This window comes from Gymnoscopelus microlampas (assembly GCF_963454915.1).
Source record: "Gymnoscopelus microlampas genome assembly, chromosome: 4".
Lineage (NCBI taxonomy): Eukaryota > Metazoa > Chordata > Actinopteri > Myctophiformes > Myctophidae > Gymnoscopelus > Gymnoscopelus microlampas.
Genome location: NC_139941.1, coordinates 54152781 through 54175838, shown reverse-complemented (window position 1 = coordinate 54175838; position 23058 = coordinate 54152781). Strand labels below are relative to the sequence as shown.

Genomic DNA, 23058 nt, shown 5'->3' with positions numbered 1-23058 from the left:
CCAGAAGGGAGAAGAGTCTAGGACGTGTGGAGCGTTGTCCAGGGTGTTTTAGATAAGGGAGAAGGGTAATAATAATAATAATCTTATTTATCCAGTGGAGCCCAAAGTGAGACTGAAGTCAGAGACTCCCCCTCGTCGTGGTGAACACACTCACATGCTGAGGTGCAGCAGCTACGACTTCTATCCTAAAGTGATCCTGGTGACCTGGTGGATAGGTCAAGAACCTTTGACCTCTGGTCTCTCCTCTACCGCTGAGCTGTCTGATGGAGACTGGTACTACCAGTACCACTCCTACCTGGAGTACACACCCAGGTACACACCTAACAGACACCTATACATAGAAATACACACCTAATAGACACCTATACATAATTCTTTAAAAATAAAACAAGCGTTACTCACTCGCTGAAAATGGCCCATTAAATGGTAGGCTTATATTAAGTCACACACACACACACACACACACACACACACACACACACACACACACACACACACACACACACACACACACACACACCCAGCGGGGCATTCACGCTCCCACAATAATAGTAAAAAAAAATATTAACAAAGATCAACGGAATAGAATCGCAGTGTGGTTCAGCATGTAGATCAGCTACTACTACTGCGTGTGTGTGTGTGTGTGTGTGTGTGTGTGTGTGTGTGTGTGTGTGTGTGTGTGTGTGTGTGTGTGTGTGTGTGTGTGTGCATTACAGATCAGGAGAGAAGATCACATGCATGGTGGAACATCCCAGCCTGACCGCGCCTATCAAGATGGACTGGGGTCAGTTACTGTAATCTACTGTAATCTACTGTCTAGATAGCAGATATACAAGCTCATAGCGCGGCACCGAGTGCCGCACTATGAGCTTGTAGATCTGCTATTTTTGAAAAATCAAAATTTTGTGCAAATCTTTCAATATATATATTTTTTAAGCGAACATTTGTAACTGTCAAATGTCTCTCAATATGTCTTAATTTGTCTGGAAAAAAATATATAGTTGCTATATCAGTGGTGTTCAAAGGACCCCCCAAATGTTTTTGGCCGCTGATCCCCATCAAAATATGTTGTTCCAGGGACCCCCCAGAAGCAAATATTTGAGTTAAAAATGTTGTTTAAAAATATATATAAATTATATTCAAATATTTGCACAAATGTTCAAGATTTTTCAAAAATAGCAGATCTACAAGCTCATAACTTGGTGCCGCGCTATGAGCTTATTGATTTGATAAAAACAGATACAAGAACAGATTGACTTGATAAAAGCAGATCAAAGAAGAGATTGATTTGATAAAAACAGATACAAGAACAGATTGATTTGATAAAAGCAGATCAAAGAGTCATCATGGTTTTATCAATGTGAAAACAAGACAGTTTTCTAAGACAGAACAAGCGCTGATGTTCTTTTTTACAAACTGCCTCACAGTTCTGAGTCTATGACTCTGTCCTAATGTCAGAGTCAGTGAAGAATAAGGTGTTTAATCTACTGTAATAATATGATATGATATGATATGATATGATATGATATGATATGATATGATATGATATGATATGATATGATATATTTGTATTGTCAGATTTCTCCATGCCAGAGTCAGTGAAGAACAAGGTGGCCATGGGAGCATCAGGTCTGGTTCTGGGTCTGGTCTTGTTCCTGTCTGGATTCATCTACTTCCAGTGGAAGAAACGAGGTCAGATCAACAGAGGATCACATGACATGTCGTCACCTTGCTAAACTAATGGCCTAAGTCCTTTTTTTTAAAAAGTTTTTCAGAAAAAAAAGATCCATAACAAAACTATATGATATTTCTTAATAATTTCACCCAAAACGTTTATAAAAAAATATGTGTATTAAAATAAAAATAACACTGTCTGTCAGTTATGTAACATAAGCGATTTAAATAGGATTAAATCTGACTTAGGCCCAAAAAAAATCCCAAAAATGGCCTAAATCAGTAAATAATTTGGCCTAAGTCACAAAACCATGTGACTTAGGCCCAAGAAATGGCCTATTTTGGCCTAAATCACACTAGGGAGTTAGGCCATTATACTAAAGGGGGAGGGAACAGCATGATCCTTTTCAATTAGGAGATAGGCCATTTTACCAGAGGTGGTCAGTGTCATGAGGAGCTGACTTATAGGCAAAAATATCATTTTCCTCAAAAAATGACTTAGGCCATTAGTTTATCAAGGTGACGATGTGGAACCCTCACAGAAATGCAAACACACAAACAAACAAACATGTGTGGTGTATGTTGAAACAGTAGACTGTGGGTTACCAGGCCTATAGCTGCTTAAAAGAAGTGTAGAAGACGTCCGGACTGGTTTGGATCATGATTGGGTTTATTCAGCAACAACAGAGTACAAACAGCATCATAGCAGGGAGAAGGGACAGTAATGTCACATTTCAGTTCACCTTTTAAAACACTGTATTTCACATTAGAATAAGAAGAGCTTCCATGTGGAAGCTCTTCCCCGGAAGGTGATCAGATCAACTGCTTTGATCAATGTTTCTAATGTTAATGTCTCTCTGGCTGCTTCCTGCAACCTGCTGCCGAGGTGTAGACAGAAGTCTGTGACTTTGATCTACCTCGTTAAACAATAGAGCACCGAAGTCCTGACGTCACTGCCAGTAGAGGGCGCTTTCCGCAGGTTCATGGCTTTACTTTTTGTATTGATATCCTCATTGGGGAATCTTAGATCGCTTCATATAAGAACTGCGTTCCAAAAATAAACACACCACCCTGGTGTTTTTACTCATATGGATATAAAGCATCGACTGAAGGTGTAAATGTACACATCTTATCACTCAAACAGAGAGCGTCTCCTTTCAAACCCCAATGGTTCTAATCAGCCCCCCGCCCACAGGAGTGGCCCAATTCTCTCACAACTTGCTACAAAAATCCCTCATGAAAAACTATATAATCTCCTACCTTTCATTTTCAACCTTCACATGTGTCTCCTTCTCTAATAATCAAAAAGTGCTATATATTTCATCTCGCAATTTACTTCCGGATGGTTCGTTTTGCACTTTTTTTGCCACATCGGTCACGGGAAAGAAATAAGCGCTGCCGTGGTCTATGGAAACGAGCCCAAAAGTGCACCCAAATAAGCCCAAAATCGCTTATACAAACAGTCAGACCTGGCAACGCAGCCTACGCCAATCATGCGTGAGAGATCTACAAGCTATGGGGCCGAGACGCCACCGTATCTTAGCAACAACTACAGCGCTCACTCTCATTGGTCGTGTCACGCTAAGAGCAGTCTCCAGACAATGGCATCGCAGACAGCTTGCTGTTACTGCTGTAGCCATCACAGTTAGTCCCAGCGACGACGGACAGGGCGCTGTGATAGCTGCCATGTCGCTAACGCTAACGTGGTTGTCATGCCTGCAGCGGCTGTGCAATCACTTTGTCAACAATGCACGTTCGTGTGGTGAATGTCAATATTGCTGCTCAGTTAGTCCATTGTAGATGGTGTATGTTTGTGTGTGTCTTCTGGAGAACTATGTAGCTCCACAGCAACTACAGTAACTAACGTAATGGCAGGACCGCCCCGTGCAACGCATGTTAGGCTGCATTATGGTCATGTAGTAATTTCAGATAATTTCGCTCCGATTACAGCAGTGCTTATCAACCCTTTCACGCCGCCCCCCCCCCCCCCCCCCCCCCCCAAATAAACGTACTTGATCTGGGGACCCCCCCATTCTGTTTGACTCCGTTCCACAAGTACATATTGTGAAAATAGCCGATCTACAAGCTCAAAACGCCTCACGTTGAGAGGCTTTGTAAGCTTGTAGATCGGCTATTTTCCACATGACTGCCTCTTTCTTACATTCTTTGACAATGTGGCCCATGTTTTCATAGTATAGTTTGTTGACTACTTTTGTTGCAGAAATGCTCATTTCCTTTACTTTCCTTTTTTTATTGTCTCCGCCAGGCCGAAAGGCATGGCGCAAGACTATGTTTCACCCCCTGTCCGTCCGTCTGTGATAGCTATCTCTCACATCGTTGACTTGATCGCAGCAAAATAACAGCCCGATGAGTCAGTGAGAGCTGGATAAACGAGGTAAAATGTGTCAAAAGGAGTGTACGGCTGTCGATAAATGAATGTGACGTCGGTGGCAGAGGAGATATTGTGTCTTTTGGACAAACAGCAGCGTCGTGCTGATGTTTGTTGTGTGAAGCAGCTTAATGTCAGAGTGTTTGTGTTGGAGCGCCTCAGTGCGGCTGCAGAGTTCATGTGCAACCTCTTCCAGAGAGAGACAGAGACACTAGAAACTCTGCTGGGGAAAAAAAACACTGCTGGGCATTGACTTTCATATGGACATTGATCTACACACTGCAGGTATATCTGCTACACACACAACATCAAACTACACACTGCAGGTATGATGCAGCGTTTGCATTACAGCCAGCATGCCAGCGTAGTTCCCATATGGTTTCAAGGTGGGCTAAACCATATGGACCCCATGTCAGCAATGTCAGCGGCATCCACTTCAGTCCCAACTGCGATGCCCATGCAGGCTATAAGTAGCTTCTACCTGGCCCTTAGGTGGGCCCCAACTACCCATGTTTATGTGGGACCAAGGCGGGTCCTACCTGGGTTTGCCCATGCAGGCTTTAACTGGGTTCTACCTGGGCCCTAGGTGTACCCTAACCAACCACAGTGCAGTGCCCATCGCTCCAATTGTTGTGACGTCAGGGCTCTCAATACTGCACATTGGTGGAGGAGGAGGGGCCGCAGGGCGACCGCACACATCGCTGAACCAATGGTAGCCCACGGATGTTTCCTCTGGGGATTTACAATCTGCCCCTCTATGCCACATATCATCCGCACTACAGGGTCTTCACTGACCGAGCCACGGCCCCACTGACCCTCATGACGCTACGCCACTTATATGAGTTGCCAAGTGGCCGCGGGCGCTACGTGGGCGTGGCCGCGGGCTAGACGCGAGCCCCCGCGTAGCGGGGGCGAGCTTCTAGTTTACCCAATGAGTAACACAATATAAACACTAGAAACCAGTCAAACAACCCAAAGACTACATTTCCCATGAACGCGGCTGCTGTAGGGACAGAGATATCAGACCCGGAAGTAGTAGTTCTTAAGACTTTTAAGGCAGAATGAATTCCATTTTTGCCAGAAACAGGCTGTATCAAATATGAATGAATATCATAAACGATGCAGAGCCACCCCCCATGACAAAAACTCCAGGGTGGTGTGTTTATGTTTGGAACACAGTTCTTATATGATGTGTCTAAGATTCCCAAATGGGGATTTCAACACAAAAAATAAAGCCACGAACCCTGGAAAAAGCGCCCTCTAGTGGCAGTTATGTCAGACTTCAGTGCTCTATCCACCTGTTTCCTAGGCTTTTCACTGTGTTCCACTTCCTGTCTTTTGATCCAATGAAATCCAATGAAACCGGTCAGATGACTAATGATATCCAATGAAATCCGACAGGATGTGGAAAACACACAGCCAAGAAACAGGTGAATAGACGAATCCACAGACGCGCTGCCTGTAGCTGCCTGTAGGCGGACATTGCTGCGGTGTCGCGGTGCGGAGCGTTGACACCGTAGCTATGGCTGCCTACAGGCAGCGCGTCTGTGGATTTGTCTATAGAGATGTTGATTCACACCAGGCAGAGTGTACTTGAGTAGCCTATGCAGACACACCTCTCTTCAAACAGTGGGTTAAGATTATAGCATCAGGCCTAAGCAACAAGTCTCTATGCAAACGTGGACTTTAGTATAAAGTCATAGATGGTTTATGTTCAATAAATATAAGCAGCTTGGGTTCCATAATATACGATACATGTAAAGCCACAACCTACACTGGTTCATATTGTTTTAGAACCTTAACCGGTTTAGACCAGTTTAGACAACCTAGTTAGAGGTCAAAGTGTGTTCTATGATGTCACATTTAGCTTTAATACATCAGTGTTACATTTAGTCCTAAATAAGAGTCAAATGTTCACATTAGTTCTGATGACTGAACTCTAATGTTGTTGTGTTATTGTGTTATTGTGTTGTTGTGTACATTTATGCATTTCATGGAGAAATACACACAATACAGTACATATGATTTATTTGTGTGTCTGTTTTAACTGTCTCTCTTCTTCTTCTATCAGGTCGTATTCTGGTGCCGACAACCAATGATGAGAATCTTTAGACTCCTCCCACACACCCAGGTTCACTTCCTCTTTCTTTTTACTAAACTTTTTTTTTCTTTTTGATAAATAACAGTGTATAAAACTATAAAACATACACAAAACAACATGCTTGTGTAAGAAGTGAAACAACTAGCCTGGTAAACCATCCTGGTCGTGTGAATTCACATTATCATGTGTCTTCTGCGTAATTTCTTATAATAATGAATCTAATAATCAAATGTAATAATCAAATGATTTGTTGTATCAGACAACACTGATGACAATGTGGTCAGGTGGGGGGGGGGGGGGGGGGGGGTCCTCTTGGTAAACTGTGTAGTTTGGACCATTCATCATCAATCAGATATAAACAGGTGCAGGAGTTTAGATCCCATAGCCTGATAGGATGGTCAGGTGATCAAGTCAGGTGTCACAAGTGTCTGTGATTCAGTTCAGTGAAGAAACACTCTGAACCGATCATTTGTCAGTGAACTGTACCCAATGATTCAGTTCATTGAACACAACATTTCAGTGAACTAAACCCAATGATTCAGTTCATTGAAAACACTAATCATTCCATCACTAACAGGATCAAAGACAGAACCTTGTGGTCCAAAGGAGAGTGTTCTACCAACTGAGCTGCCCTTCCTACTAAGATACACTATTGACAAAGTATTGGTCAAATGTTGTTTGAATGGACTGAGTTGTTTCTACTTTGATGGTTACTGTAGTTGCAGGGTGCTGGGAGGTTAGGTTTTTAACTAGTTTACTAATAACTTGTTCATAATCTTTTAACTATTTATAGCATAGTTTAATCATTAAATCATTAACACATATTTAACAAGTTATGAATAACACATTAACTAATAATTTATGAATGATTAATTTACTATCATAAGGGAAGGTTATTCTAAAGTGTTAACATGTTCCACGGTTACTACATTCTGATTCTTATTGGTTTATTTTCTTTTCACAGAACACCTGGGTGTGTTTTCAGAGAAGCTCTGCTGGAGAGAGGAGGAAAATTGTGTGTCCATTCAGCTTTAACTATTCATAGCAGCATAATAACAGCAGCACAATGATGACATCATCATCCTTTTTTACAAATGTGTTCTTTAAAAATGCTAATTGGCTAGCCAAGGCTAACGATAATTAGTGTGCACCCAGGTCAACGTGGTTTTGAGGTTAGGGTTAAGGTTAGGTTTATAGACATAGTTTCTGTGAGGTTAAAGGTCAGGGTTTAGGGTTAAGGTTAGGTTTATAGACATAGTGTTTGTGAGGTTAAAGGTCAGGGTTTAGGGTTAAGGTTAGGTTTATAGACATTTTGTGTATGAGGTTAAAGGTCAGGGTTTAGGCACCACCTGGGCGACACACCAAAGGAAGAGGGAGTCCCAATTAGTGTGGGCGGTTCATCAAATTATTTTGTATAGTTTGTGTCTCAGAAAACACAAACATAATATTTCAGTTCTACACTATATTGAAACATTAAATAAATGATCACACACACAATCAGAGTTCTTCATAAAATTAATATTAATATCCATCTGAATGGAAGTCAGTCAGCCATGTTTGTGAAAAAGGTTTTATTATTTTATAATTGACCATAAGTCATTTATTACGTAATCATTTATAATGTGTGATAATTAATGTGTTACGATCATTATGACATCACTGTTTCCCTGTGATGGGTGGACCTGAACCCTCTAGGGTGGTCTGAGGTGATGGGTGGACCTAAACCCTCTAGGGTGGTCTGAGGTGATGGGTGGACCTGAACCCTCTAGGGTGGTCTGAGGTGATGGGTGGACCTAAACCCTCTAGGGTGGTCTGAGGTGAGAATGGTGGACTGCCACAGTCTATGACATTAATGGGAAACGCTGATGACATGCAATCATTCATAATTGCATGTGCATATAAATCATTACTAATATAATGATTTATATGTAATCATTCATATGTATAATGAGCAGGGGAGCAGATCTCATTACAACTAGGGGGGGGGGGGGGCACAAACAAGGAACATTCTCATCAATAATATCACCAACACAGAGTTCAGTTCTTATTTTAGGATCCTGATTTGACTAATGATCAATACATCCAGTAATCAATACCTTCCGTTTATTATCAATATCTACTGTAAATGATCAATATCTATAATGCTTAGAAAACTGGGCAGGGCTTCCTGTCAGTTATATATTAACCCCTGCCTTTCTTTCTCTGGTAAAACGTTCAGTAGGATAGACGTGGAATAATATTTTCATTAAAAAAATATATATATATGTCATAAATAATAATTCATTACTCAGCACTAATTGAAGGACACATGGTGAAATGTCCTAAATGTGTCCTATATGTATAAACTTCAATTTAATACATGATCCATACATTCAGTCTATCCTGTCCCATTGTCCCATGAGGTTTTAATTATGTTAATTATGTTAATTAGGAGAATGAGCGCTCTGGGTTGTGACAGCGACATGATGAGAGTCAACAATAACAGAAAGGTTGTGCAAACTTTACTAAAGTAAAGAAGAAAATATGTGTCTAATTCAGACAGTTTAGATGTTCCTTGGTCAGTATTATTTATCTTTCCGTTTTTCAGCTCCACTGTTGTGTTTCTATCCGTTCATATTGGCTGAACTTCACTCATTAAACTAGTTAACAGCTCTGTGAACAAGTGATGATGATGAAGATGATGAAGCTTGTGGATTCGTTTATTTGGCAGTTGTTGATGATCAGGACACACGGGTGGTAAAAACTAAACCTTAAAAAAAAGTATTGTTTTTACTGCATGTGAGAATGATATCAAAAGATGAATCACATCCTTGTAAACATATATTTTAAATGATATCATTTGTTTCTAAATATGTTATTGGAGGAACATGTCAGACATGTCCCCTCCTTCCCCCCTGGGATCTGCGCCCCTGATCATGAATGGTTTGAAGTTCAGATGTTAGATTTTGGCTTTAATTTGCTTGGTTTGAATGGAATGTCACAATATCAATAAAGGAATGAGAAAACATCATTGTGCCTCATGTTCTCTTACATTTCACTGCAGGTGGGTTGCCAATTTCAGCCAATCAAGAGAGAGTGCCCATTCATCAACTTCAATGTTATAGTGTTCCAGTTTAAGTTTCATCACTTCCAATTCCACTTGTTTAATGTGTATCCTGTGGGATTTCTCTCTCCTGATTGGATAAGATTGGTATCCCCAACTGAAAATGCATTTATTTAGTAAAGAGCTGGAGAGACATGGACATTACATTAGTCATTTAGCAGACGCTTTTATCCAAAGAGACTTACAATAAGTGCATTCAACATAGGTAGGCAAGAAAACCAGAAGTCTTAAGAGCATTCTCTTCTAAAACAAGCAACTAAGAGTATACCTAGCGCTAAGGAAAAAGTGCAATATATCAGCTACCTACTTCCTTAAGCAGATGAGACTGTTACTGAACAAAGACTCTATAGTAATGAATACTATCACAATATAGAGCTATTTAACATTGTTACTGAACAAACACTCTATAGTAATATATACTATCACAATAGAGAGCTATTTAACACTGTTACTTAATTAAACACTCTATAGTCCATTCCAATCCACTTTATTTATAGAGCACATTTAAAACAACAGTGTTGAACCAAAGTGCTGTAACACTCAGTAACAACATATACACAAAAATACAAGAGCAAAACACACAACAGGACAACATTAGACACAATGCCTGGTGGATACAACAACTCTCAGTCTGAATTTTCGAATGCCAAGGAGTAGGCCTACAAGTGAGTTTTCAAACGTGATTTAAACACAGGCAGGGTTTGAGACGCTCTAACATGGGGTGGAAGCTCATTCCACAGTTTGGCCGCTACGGCGGAAAATGATCCATCTCCCCGGGTCTTCAGCTTTGTTGCTGGGACCTTAAGGAGTGACTGGTCAGTAGACCTCAAGACCCTTGTAGAGATATTAGGAGAAAGAAGCTCCGATATGTACAATGGTGCCAACCCATTTAAAGACTTAAAAACAAACATTAAAGTCTTAAACTGAATCCTGTAACAAACAGGGAGCCAGTGTAGGGAGGCAAGAATCTGGGAGATGTGATCATACTTCCGTGCCCCCGTTAAGAGGCGAGCGGCCTCGTTTTGGACTAACTGTAGTCATGACAGGCAGGCTTGGCTAACACCAACATAGAGTGCATTACAGTAGTCGAGTCGGGTTGAGATAAAAGTATGGATAAGACGTTCAAAATCAGAAAGGGTTACAGCAGACTTGACTTTGGCTAAAAGCCTCAGCTGATAAAAGCTGGATTTAACAACAGAGTTAATCTGTTTATTAAACTTAAAATCGCTGTCCAATTTGACAACGTCTCACCAAAGGCTGCAGGGGGGGCCAGATCTCTCTCACACACACACACACACACACACACACACACACACACACACACACACACACACACACACACACACACACACACACACACACACACACACACACACACACACACACACACACACACACACACACACACACACACACACACACACACACACACACACACACACACACACACACACACACACACACACACACACACACACACACACAAATAGCAGAGCATCAGCACAGCTGATCACCTCCATGCCACGCCCCATTGATGAAATCATCTGTTCAAAAGTAGTCCAGACCAAGTATTGAGTGTGTAACCTGGGCACTTAGGGCCGGAAACAGGATACCAGACTATACACCACCCTGTTTCACCCAGAGAATACCATATGTTGCACAATACACATTATATACCAGACCACAGGTTGATAAGAAGAAGAGGAGCAGAGAATACCATATGTTGCACAATACACATTATATACCAGACCACAGGTTGATAAGAAGAAGAGGAGCAGAGAATACCATATGATGCACAATACACATTATACCAGACCACAGGTTGATAGGAAGAAGAGGAGAGACTTGTGTTTCCAGTTTAAGAATAATATTTTATTGTATTTATATACCCTGCACACACACCTTAAGAAGAAAAGCTAAGGCATTCAATACATTAAAGCAAAAGCATGCAAAGAAGGTTGAGTGCAAAATACCACTGAGTAAGGGGGGGGGGGGGGCACTGCTGTGAGCCTATAGACACCTAAATCGTCCAGAAGGCCACGTGCTCCACCAATCCTGCAGCGCTCTGAAACACAGAAGAAGAAAGGGTTCTCATTCACAGTAATTAAGTATACGACAGTATAAAAAGGAGCTTAAATAGTTCTTGGGGGAAATACAATAATTGTTACAATTAACAACCAAAGTGTAAAAATATGTTACACTGACCATGGCCACCAAATAAAAAGGTAGACAAAACAATGAAATAAGTGAATTATAAATCAACAAAACAGCAGTGGCAGTCAGTGTCTCTGTGTGACTATTGAACACAACCATGTGGAAGGAACAACATGGGAAAGCAGAGTCACTATGGAGCAGGGCCTAAAGTGTGACAAACAAAGGGTCAGTCTCAAGCAGGTCAAATATACATGTACTTTCACCTATTATCTACAATATACACCTACCCTCACCTATTATCTACTATATACACCTACCCTCACCTATTATCTACAATATAAACCTACCCTCACCTATTATCTACAATATAAACCTACCCGGGGCATTGCAGAGAGCAGAGGCAACCTGCTACAACAGGGACCAAAGAGGGGAAAGCTCTGCTCAGTGTGGCTTTTATAGTGAACCAAACAATTTGGAAAACAGGAAGTGGGAGGAGCTATGGCTTGTCTATCTCCACAGTAGCCCAGGAGGGACATGTCCTGACTGGCTACAAGATGGTTGACATTTCTGTATTAGTATATACATATTTATTGTGTGTGTGTGTGTGTGTGTGTGTGTGTGTGTGTGTGTGTGTGTGTGTGTGTGTGTGTGTGTGTGTGTGTGTGTGTGTGTGTGTGTGTGTGTGTGTGTCAGCAATCGATGAGGCACATAAGAGTGGAGACAATATTGTAGGTGGTGATGATTATGCTTTATGTACATGATATCATGGGGAGAAGTACAATAACACTCATGTCAGTGGTACGGTAGTTCTGCCAAGAGCTCAGGGCAGAGATCATAGTTATACTGTAGCTGCTTCAAGGACAAACTGAACCATAACAAGATAGTCTGTACCAAAACAATAGATATTAGACCTAGTGGAGACATTTAGACTCTTACAAGCTGTCCCATATCATAATGTATTGTAGAAGTATTATAAGTGATGGTAAAATATAAAGGTTAGATATAAGCAGCCATATAACTTCTTCCTCAGTGGTCTCATGTAATATTCTAATATTTTGAGATATGGAATTTTGTGTTGTTAGGTAACTAAGTACATTTACTGAAGTACTGCAGAATGTCTCATTCCACAAGTTTTCAAATGTATAAAATGTCTACAGATATAGTACAATGTTGTTAGGTATTTTTTACTTTACTGGAGTATTTCCAATTTTTAGTACTTTAACGTCTACTCCACTATGTGATGTGTTTTGCATCGTGGTGTTGCTTCAACAGACGACATCATTTGCATCATTAACCCAGGAACGTCTGTGTCATTATAGATTTGAGCTATAGCCATTGTTTTGTACTTTGGCTATTCAAAAATCATGAAAATGTATGAAATCTTATGTATTTTAAAGCAAACATTTGTAACTCTAAATATTGTCTTCTGCACCTGGCTCACTGATAACACACTATCATTACACCTGTGGGTAAAAACTGAATCCATTATTTTGGGGTCCAGAATAAACCTCTACAAGGCCAAAGAGGGTGACAATGTTATCACAAGGAAAGATGAAATAATGACCTACCTGGGTTCTATCTTAGAGGACAACGTCTCCAGTGGAAAAATGTAATGATAAAAGTCAACCAAAGAAGAGGTTTTGTCTTCAGGATCTCCTCTGTGGTTCAGCAGGAACACACTGAGGACACTAGCAGGAGCACTCACTCATCCAATGTCATTTTGACTTACTTTAGCACCACAAAGGCATTAAAAACAAAGCTTCAGACCCTCTCTAAACAAACAGGTCAGGTTAGGTTACTACTATAGACGGATTTCCGCGCGACGTCATCACAGAGCAGAATGCGCAATCTGCGCATGCCTGGGGGAAATGCGCGTTCGAAAATACAGCCCTGAGCGGCAGTGAGCGCACTGGCCAATACAAACTAATAGGCGAGTGTGCTCCGGTGCGTAATTTCCAAACGCACCCATAGGCTTACCCCCTCCTCTGCGCGGTCATATCCTCTCAATGTTTACAAACATGAAACCCGTCTATTGGCCTCACACCCAGAACTCACCTAACCCCCTGTTCATTATACTCAGTGGTGTAAAGTTCAATACTTTTACTTCTACTCGGCTAATATTGTACTTTTACTCCATTACAATTATTTGAAAAAAAAAGTGCAGATATAAATGATTACATTATAAAACATACATTAACCTCTTTAGCCCTATTTTATACCTAGGCTATTTGAAAATAGCAGATCTACAAGCTCACAACGCGTTGCATTGCGATGCGTTGTGAGCTTGTAGATCGGCTATTTTCAAACATTTTAGAACTTTTACTTTTGGTACTTTAAGTACATTTGGAGACCAATCATTTTGTAATTTACTTTTACTCAACTATTTTTTTTATTGTAACGGAGTACTTTTACATTACAGTATTGATACTTTTACTTAAGTTCAGTCAGACAACTGTTGGATTGGATTAGAATATATATTTATTGAGCAAGCTTGAGCATAGATATAGAAAGCATAAGAAGCATAGTTTGGCGTCAGGGCTCTGAATCCATTCACTCCCTGTAAAATAACATTTTTAATAAATGTTACATGCCAAATAGCATTTACAGGGAATGAATAAAGACCCCCACGGGAATCTAGAAACAGAGCCTACAGGTGGATGCCGGATGAGACTATTCATGGTTAGCAGCATACGCAGGCAAGCGAAGGCAGCAGATAGCCTACAGCAAGCTCGGCAGGACAACGCAACCAGAAAGAACAGGTAGGCAGAGCATTACTTATAACCCACCGACCAGGAGAAAAGTGCATGTGACTAGTCACCTGATCGGTTGGCCCAATCCCTTGAGTTACCTGGCCTGAACTAGCTCCGTAAACTGCGCCTCATTAAAACATTTGAGTACTTTTTCCACCACTGCTCAAAACAAACTGGTCAGGTTACTACTAAGGCCTCACACCCAGAACTCACCATAACTCCTGCTCATGATGCTATAATGATAATGAATGTTATTTGTATACTGTAGCACCTTTCCAAAACAAAGTTACAAAGTGCTGAACAGAGCAAGATTAAAAACAACAAAACATAGAAAAACAGTTTGATTAAACAAAATAACAACATTAGGGTGTGTACAGTCATATAAAAAACAATTAATAAAAACACTTAGTATAGAGGTAGGTTTTCAGTGATTTAAACAGAGGCATGGATGGTGCTTAACCTCAGCTGCACCGGCAGTGTGTTCCACAGCCTAGGAGCCCGGGCAGTGAAGGCCCGATCCCCCCGGGTTACTAGGTGAGTATTAAGGACCTCCAGGAGGGCCTTATCTGAGGATCTAAGAATGCTCTCAGACTTAAGAGGGGACAGCATATCAAAGATATACACAAATCCACGGAGCGCTGCCCTGTAGGTGGCGCCGCCATTGCTGCGGTGTCAGACTCGGTCAGCTGCTGCTGCTGCTGCGGTTCTGTCCGTCTGTTGACGTTACTCTTTACCTGCTTGGTTTATCACTAACTTTTACTAACTAACACTAACTTGGTTGTGAAAAACAAAGTCACCAAACTGACAGCCAGTGACAGCCAGGTAAAAGAGTAACGTGAGCAGTCAGTGACTGCAGCTGACTGACACCACAGCAGCAGACTGACTGAGTGTGACACCGCAGCAATGGTGGCGCCACCTACAGGGCAGCGCTCCGTGGATTTGTGTATAAGTAGGGGCCACCCCATGCAGGGCTTTATAAGTAATAAGTAAACATTTTTAAATCACTCCTGGAGCTCACAGGCAGCCAATGAAGGGCGGCTGTAGTATGGGTGTGATAGGGTCCCGTTTTTTCGTATTAGTAAGTCATCTAGCAGCAGAGTTCTGTTAGCCTGACACTCAGCCTGAATTTTCATTTCGTTTCACTCCATTATTCAGTCTGAAAGCCCTCTCAATGCAGCCGATTGCTGAGATGGGGGGCGTGGCCAAAGTTTTTTTTCCAAAGACTTTTTGGTGATTGGTTCATACTGGATTATCCCGATCCCGATTCGTCGATCAGATTTTCAACCGAGGCTGAGACCTCCTATGAGAGCGTCACCAGACCAGAATCGCCTGAACATATTTTTTTAATGGATGTGGCTAGTGATTCACGGGCTGGAGCCAGGCTAGAGTTCTGTATCAGTTGTATTAGTAAGTCATCTAACAGCAGAGTTCTGTATCAGTTGTATTAGTAAGTCATCTAGCAGCAGAGTTCTGTATCAGTAACAGGTGGGATGTGACTTTGTTGCTAAGGCCCAGTAGAGGGACTGAGTTGCACTAGTCTAAGGCGTGATGATATGAGAGCATTAATGACCTTATGACCTTAGTATGGCCCATAGCAGCTATGTGATACTATAGACCTCACCTCTGACCCCTCTGTTCATTGTGCTATAGGGTGGGATGGCTCAGACTATAGAGGACAGAGTAAAGACACTTACAATGGGTCTGGTCTACACTATACGCCAGAAAACAGCTTCCTGTCAGACTACTTCAATAACGTGAAAGACACACACAGACACAACACAAGAAGGAAGCCTCACTGATCTCACTGAAACCGGTTTCGGGAAAAAAATAGGGTCAAATTGTTTCTACTGCTGTGTCACCAGAAACTTTAGCATTTTTTAAATTTGCCCCTCGGAAATGCAGGTTGGAACCTGCACAGAGATTCCAGACTAATATCTACTCAGTGATATTAGTCTGGCCAATAATAACTAGAAAAGTGCATTCCTCAGAGTGCAGATTCCCGCCAGGCCAGGACGCCCTACCCAGGGACTGTGTCAGTGGTGGGGTGCAGCCGTCAGGTAGAGGGCCGGTCTTAACCCTTTGTGAGTCCTACTGCCAGCACCAATTCACACTCACTCACTCACTGATTCACTCACTGATTCATTCACTCACTCACTCACTCACTCACTCACTCACTCACTCACTCACTCACTCACTCACTCACTCACTCTTTGCGACTGCTGGTAAGGTCAGGGAGGTCATTTGTGTTACGCCATTTGTGACCAAACCAAAACAAAAGGTTCTGGTCTGGTTCTCCTGGTTTTACTAAGACGGGGTTCAAATCCCTGTGGTGCCCTGCTCATGGTTGGTGTTGCATTTACATGGTTTATTTGCACTCTAGTTGATTGGTTACATTGTTATGGCGAGAGACAGTATGTTAAAATGTGTTTTTCTTTCCTCAAACCCAGGTCCAGTCCATCAACTCCGCCTCACCACCTGATTCGTTCCCTAATCTTCAGTCCACCAATCATCATCTCCCACCACCTGCAACGAATGCACTGCACCTTCCATCAGCATGTCCTGAGACACTTGTTCAGACCTACAGTCTATTCTGTGTTCAGCATGTTCTGTTTTTAACATGGATTGATGGTAGCCTGGTTCCAGACAAATCTGCCATTGCAAAAAAATAATTATTTGCCCTCGGCAGATTAGGTCTGGCCCCTCTCAATAGAGATTTTAATTCTCTCCCTCCGAAGTTGTGAGGGACCAATCAGAGCCCAGTATGCAAATATGCGGCGGGTTTATCACCAGCGGCATTTTTTGAATTTGCCCCTCGGAAATGCAGGTTCCACACAGAGATTCCAGACTAATATCTACGCAGTGATATTAGTCTGGCCATGCCAGGCTAGAATGATGGGTAAGATACCCTTTACATTTACACATGTAGTAATGTTATGTTAAACACATTAGTTTAGAGGTTTAGTCCCTGTTGGCTGTTGTGAATCAGACACATTCATGTTGTAAATAAAACACTGAATTCACTTTATCCCTCAGTTTCAATCAATCATTTCACTGGATACAATGTTGTTGTCCCTTACACCAGTAGGGTGTAATGACCACCTTACACTAGTAGGGTGTAATGCACGTAGTGCTATGGTCCCCTCTTGTTTCTCCACAATGGACACACATTGGGATTGAACCAATATGTTTATTAAGACTTTTGTAGGAGAGTCTGTGTTAGCTTTTACAACTGAAGGTGATACAGGGAGAGCATTTAGTTTCAGGGAATGAGGATGTTTGTTGTTCCTGTTCAGTGCATGAAATGTCTCTCATTTCAGAGTTGCTTCATGGAGAAGTTCACATGGGGGCAGTGGTGGAAAAAGTACTCAAATGGTTTACTTATGTAAAAGTATCAATAATGTAATGTAGAAGTACTCTGTGTAACAAGTAGAAGTCTGGAATTCAAAATTTACTTGAGTAAAAGTACAAATGTTTTGGTATCAAAATGTACTATAAAGTACCAAAAGTAGAAAGTACTCATTATGCAGAATGTCCCATTTCACAAGTTTTCAAATATATGAAATGTCTAAAAAATCTTTTGAAAATACAGATCTACAAGCTCACAAGGCTTGTGAGCTTGTAGATCTGCTATCTGCACACACACACACACACACACACACACACACACACACACACACACACACACACACACACACACACACACACACACACACACACACACACACACACACACACACACACACTATACAGAACCTTTCACAGTTACAAAATGAAGCACCATAAATACTGTATGAGACAAAAGTGAATCAACAGACATCCGTTAATTAAATCTAATCTGATAATAAGCTCAGCTGCTGTCAATACTAACTGGAGATAAAGTTTCAAAAGGTTGACTTTCTTTTCTTTCCAAGACTGAAAAAAGTTAATAATTTATTATACATCCCAGATAAACATACATTTAAGAATGTGCTGATTTACCTGTGTTGTGTTTCACTGATTGATCTGCAATAAACCAGTGGTTCTCAACCTTTTCAGACCGCGACCCCCCAAGAATAATCTTATTTGAACTCGGGACCCCCCAAAATAATCATATTTGAACTGGGGACCCCCCAAAATAATCATATTTGAACTGGGGACCGCCCAAAATAATCATATTCGAACTGGGGACCCCCCAAAATAATCATATTTGATCTCGGGACCCCCTAAAATAATCATATTTGAACTCAGGACCCCGCACCCTGAAAAATACTTGGCATTGTAGGAGTTGAGGCGTTACATTTAGTTTGATGCTATTTTTAAAATGTTGCTCTTTCTTATATTAATTGACAATTTGGCCAATGTTTGCCCAGTTTTTAGTATAGTTTGTTGATTACTTATGAAGCAGCAGCTATATACTGTTCATGATATGTGCAATAATCCAGACTGTCATCGTTCTGGAAACAGATGATGTAACATCGTGTCTTTAATCTGATTGGCTGATTATTCTAAACTACAGAACGAGTCCTCCTTCATTCTCTTTCAGACTCCAGAACTTCTCTTTCAGTAAACATCTGTTTATTCTCATCTGTTTATTTTCATCTGTTTATTCTGATCTGTTTATTCTCATCTGTTTATTCTCATCTATTAAATTCAGTTCAGTTTTGATCAGTGATGATGAAGATTACAGCCACCCTCCTCATCCTCTCCTCTGTATTAAATTAAAGCTCATTAAAGCGATCCCAGGAAGTAAGTACATTATATTTATGTTATTATATAATATATACATTTATATCTAATGTTATTATATAAAAAAAACAAATATGAACAATGCACACGCACGCACGCACTTACGCACGCACGCACACACACACACACACACACACACACACACACACACACACACACACACACACACACACACACACACACACACACACACACACACACACACACACACACACACACACACACACACACACACACACACACACACACACACACACCTCTCATGTGACACTTTGATCACATGACCACTGTGTTTTCAAATACATTTGATGGTTTCAGCAGTGAGATGTAATGAGGCTTGGATTGATGTTTAATGAACATGAACAGCATTTTACCAGTGACGCTGAACACACACACACACACACACACACACACACACACACACACACACACACACACACACACACACACACACACACACACACCCCTCTGAAGTAACACTTTGATCACATGACATGATGGTATCATCAGTGAGATGTAATGAGGCTTGGATCAGAGGAGCGTCTGTGAGTTCAGTTTACAGGTTCAGGTTCCCGGCTCTTCCTGGCTTCATAATTAAAGTGTCCTTGAGCAAGGCACTGAACCGCGTCATTCCAAAACCTCTTGTGCTATAACCACGCCCACTTCTGTGACGAAGGCGGAGCTGTCTCTCAGCATCACATTCAACACATTCTTTTTTTTATCTTACATTTTTTTCCCGCGATTTTTGTAACCCCTTTTTTTCACCCGGTGCCAATTTCCTAAGTGATCCTGGGCGCTACACCAGCCCTACACCAGCACTACACCAGTCCCCCACAGCCTAGGGAGGCCAGGGCCGAGCTCATGCTTCTTTCAATGCATGAGAGCCAACTGACATTCTTGTCACCTGACAGGGGGGAGTTTCCCCGGTAGGACGTAGCGCGTGGAAGGAACATGTTATTCCAACCAGTTCCTTTCAACACATTCTAATACAGACTGAAACCAGGGTTGATTTAGTCGACTAAAACTATGATGAAAAATGGTTGTCGACTACCTTTCTTCACTGACGAAATCTAAATAAAAACTAAATAAAAATAAGCTACGATGACTAAAACTAAGACTAAATATATTGACAATTTCATCAACAAATAAAAATGTTATGTTTGGTTGTGCTCGGGTGTTGCGCTCTGAAAATAGCCGATCTACAAGCTCACAACGCGTGGCAGCGCGACGCATTGTGAGCTTGTAGATCGGCTATTTTCAGCAAGCAACCAAGTGTAAAATCAACCATTACGACGCCATCAAGGCACCGCCAAAATACATTTTAGTCGACTAAATGAAATGTATATTTAGTCGACTAAAACTAGACAAAAACTAAAACATTTCAGATGACTAAAATATGACTCAAACTAAATGTCATTTTATTCTAAAGACTATGACTAAAACTAAATGAAAATCAACACAGCCTGAAACCTCATTACAGCACCTGGTCTGGTGGCGTGCCTCACTAATCATTAGACTGACAACCCTAACCTCCTGGTATCGTTTCCCGCTGCCGACACTCTTTTTACAACCACTATTTGTTTTGCCGATTAACTCATTGACTGCCAGAGTTAAAACATCGTCTATAGCTGCCCTACCGACCGACCGACTTTTTTATTATCAGAATAAAAGACACAGTTATAAAACTCAGCTATAATTAGCTGACCTCTGACCTCTCCCAGTGCTTCATTACAGTCTTATGGCCCTCAGGATGAAGGAGTTCTAGAATCTATCTGTGTTAAACTGATATAAACCTATCACTGAATGTATCTATTAGACTGACCTACGGTATGTATATGAGGTTAGACATAAGGTGCATAAGGTACAGTATGTACATGAGGTTAGACATAAGGTGCATAAGGTACAGTATGTACATGAGGAAACAATAAGGTACGTTATATACATAAGGTTCATAAGGTGCATAAGCAGCAGCTATATACTGTTATGTGCAATAATCCAGACTGTCGTCTTTCTGGAAACAGATGATGTAACATTGTATCTTTAATCTGATTGGCTGATTCTTCTAAACTACAGAACGAGTCCTCCTTCATTCTCTTTCAGACTCCAGAACTTCTCTTTCAGTAAACATCTGTTTATTCTCATCTGTTTATTCTCATCTGTTTATTCTCATCTTTTTATTCTCATCTGTTTATTCTGATCTGTTTATTCTCATCTGTTTATTCTGATCTGTTTATTCTCATCTGTTTATTCTCATCTGTTTATTCTGATCTGTTTATTCTCATCTGTTTATTCTCATCTGTTTATTCTGATCTTTTAAATTCAGTTCAGTTTTGATCAGTGATGATGAAGATTACAGCCACCCTCCTCATCCTCTCCTCTGTACTTCATGTCAAAGCGATCCCAGGAAGTAAGTACATTATATTTATGTTATTATATAATATATACATTTATATCTACTGTTATTATATAAAAACAAATATGAGCAATGCACAATACTATCACATGACACGCACGCACGCACGCACGCACGCACGCACGCACGCACGCACGCACGCACGCAGGCAGGCAGGCAGGCAGGCAGGCAGGCAGGCAGGCAGGCAGGCAGGCAGGCAGGCAGGCAGGCAGGCAGGCAGGCAGGCAGGCAGGCAGGCAGGCAGGCAGGCACGCACGCACGCACGCACGCACGCACGCACACACACACACACACACACACACACACACACACACACACACACACACACACACACACACACACACACACACACACACACACACACCTTTTACTACCTGTATATACAGTATTGAATCTTCAATGTTGGTCCAAATACATAAACATTAAAACAGATGTTATGAACTGCTGTTGTAACATCATGAAATAAATCATTCTGTATGAATTACTTTCATAAGAATAAAATAAAATAAAACATTTGAATCTGTTTCACTGTGAATAAAACGTTTGACAGGAAGCTACTTTTAATATCCAACCTTTCACTTCATATAAGAACCAAACATGATTGTTTAACATGATGATTATGTGTTATTGTCACTGTGAAGAAGTTTGTTGTTGAATTTAATGTCATCTTTGTTTTATTTCCAGTGTTCCATGAGGAGATTAAAGTCATTGGCTGTTCAGACACAGTTAAAGACTCATATAAAGAGGTCATGATGGGACTGGATGGTGAAGTGTTGATGTACGCAGACTACAACAAAGGGAAGGTGGTGGAGCCTCAGCCTCCATTTGTAGATCCAATCACCTTCACAGCAGCTTATGAAGTAGCTTTGGCTGATCAGCACTACTGCAAATACAACCTGGACATCATTCGCACTGCCTTGAAGAAACCACCAGTGAAAGGTACATGAATACTATGAACACAATAGTTATGAACTAAAACGGTTGAATCTATTTAACACAAATGAAAATGTTTAAATATGTATATTAAGCATTTATGGTTTTTATGGTGAAATAATCTAATAATTATTTTTTAGTAAACATGAATATGTGCTGGAGGTGCAGATAATATGATTATACAACAGTTACCATCAACATAAAACATATCAAAATGTATTTTTTGATATGTTGTATTTTATATGTATATGTATTTATATATATATATATATATTTATATATGTATTTTGTGAGGCATTTGCTGCTGCTGTGAGGAAAATGTACGCTTCACTGGCGCGCTTCACCGTCTCAGCTCCTCCAGCGCTACATTTAGGTGCTTTTCGGTATCAATACTGCAATCTAGAAGTACTCTGTTACAAGTAAAAGTCCAGAATTCAAAATTGACTTGAGGAAAAGTACAAAGGTATTGGCATCAAAAATTACTTAAAGTACCAAAAGTAAAAGTACTAAACTGTTTGAAAATAGCAGATCTACAAGCTCGTAGCGCGGCGCTATGAGCTTGTAGATCTGCTATTTTCAAATAGCCTAGTTATAAAAAAGGGGTTATCCTGGAAATACATGATGGGGTCTGACAGACAGACAGACAGACAGACAGACAGACAGACAGAGTCCTTGTTTACTCAGCCATGCTAGACAACTGGACATATAGAGAAATAAAACTTAGCTGCTAGCTCAATCTCAGTGTATTTAAGATATTCAATATACATTTTAATGCCAGATTTCACATCCTGAACCTATTTTAGACTTTATATAGTG

At 40.9% G+C, this 23058-nt stretch overlaps 2 protein-coding genes across 7 annotated transcripts in view; both read left to right on the top strand.

Annotated features, from left to right (window-relative positions):
* The window catches only part of LOC311042913 (H-2 class II histocompatibility antigen, E-S beta chain-like), a 165674-nt gene that overhangs the window by 6504 nt on the left and 136112 nt on the right, over positions 1-23058 (top strand). For 3 of the 5 annotated variants that reach the window (XM_084054012.1, XM_084054013.1, XM_084054011.1), the window contains 5 exons: positions 96-312; positions 717-784; positions 1579-1692; positions 6135-6194; positions 7129-7226. In XM_084054012.1, the coding sequence (XP_083910138.1) occupies positions 96-312; positions 717-784; positions 1579-1692; positions 6135-6175 (440 nt within the window). In that variant the 3' untranslated portion in view covers positions 6176-6194; positions 7129-7226. Of the gene's footprint in view, positions 1-95; positions 313-716; positions 785-1578; positions 1693-6134; positions 6195-7128; positions 7982-23058 lie in introns of those variants that run through there. The other 2 variants (XR_014600556.1, XR_014600557.1) reach the window with 1 other exon arrangement.
* Positions 20907-23058, top strand: part of LOC311042915 (H-2 class II histocompatibility antigen, E-S beta chain-like) — a 138264-nt gene continuing 136112 nt past the window's right edge. Inside the window, exons 1-3 of one of the 2 annotated variants that reach the window (XM_084054015.1) lie at positions 20907-21016; positions 21220-21303; positions 21994-22248. In XM_084054015.1, the coding sequence (XP_083910141.1) occupies positions 21237-21303; positions 21994-22248 (322 nt within the window). In that variant the 5' untranslated portion in view covers positions 20907-21016; positions 21220-21236. Of the gene's footprint in view, positions 21017-21214; positions 21304-21993; positions 22249-23058 lie in introns of those variants that run through there. The other variant, XM_084054016.1, reaches the window with a different exon arrangement.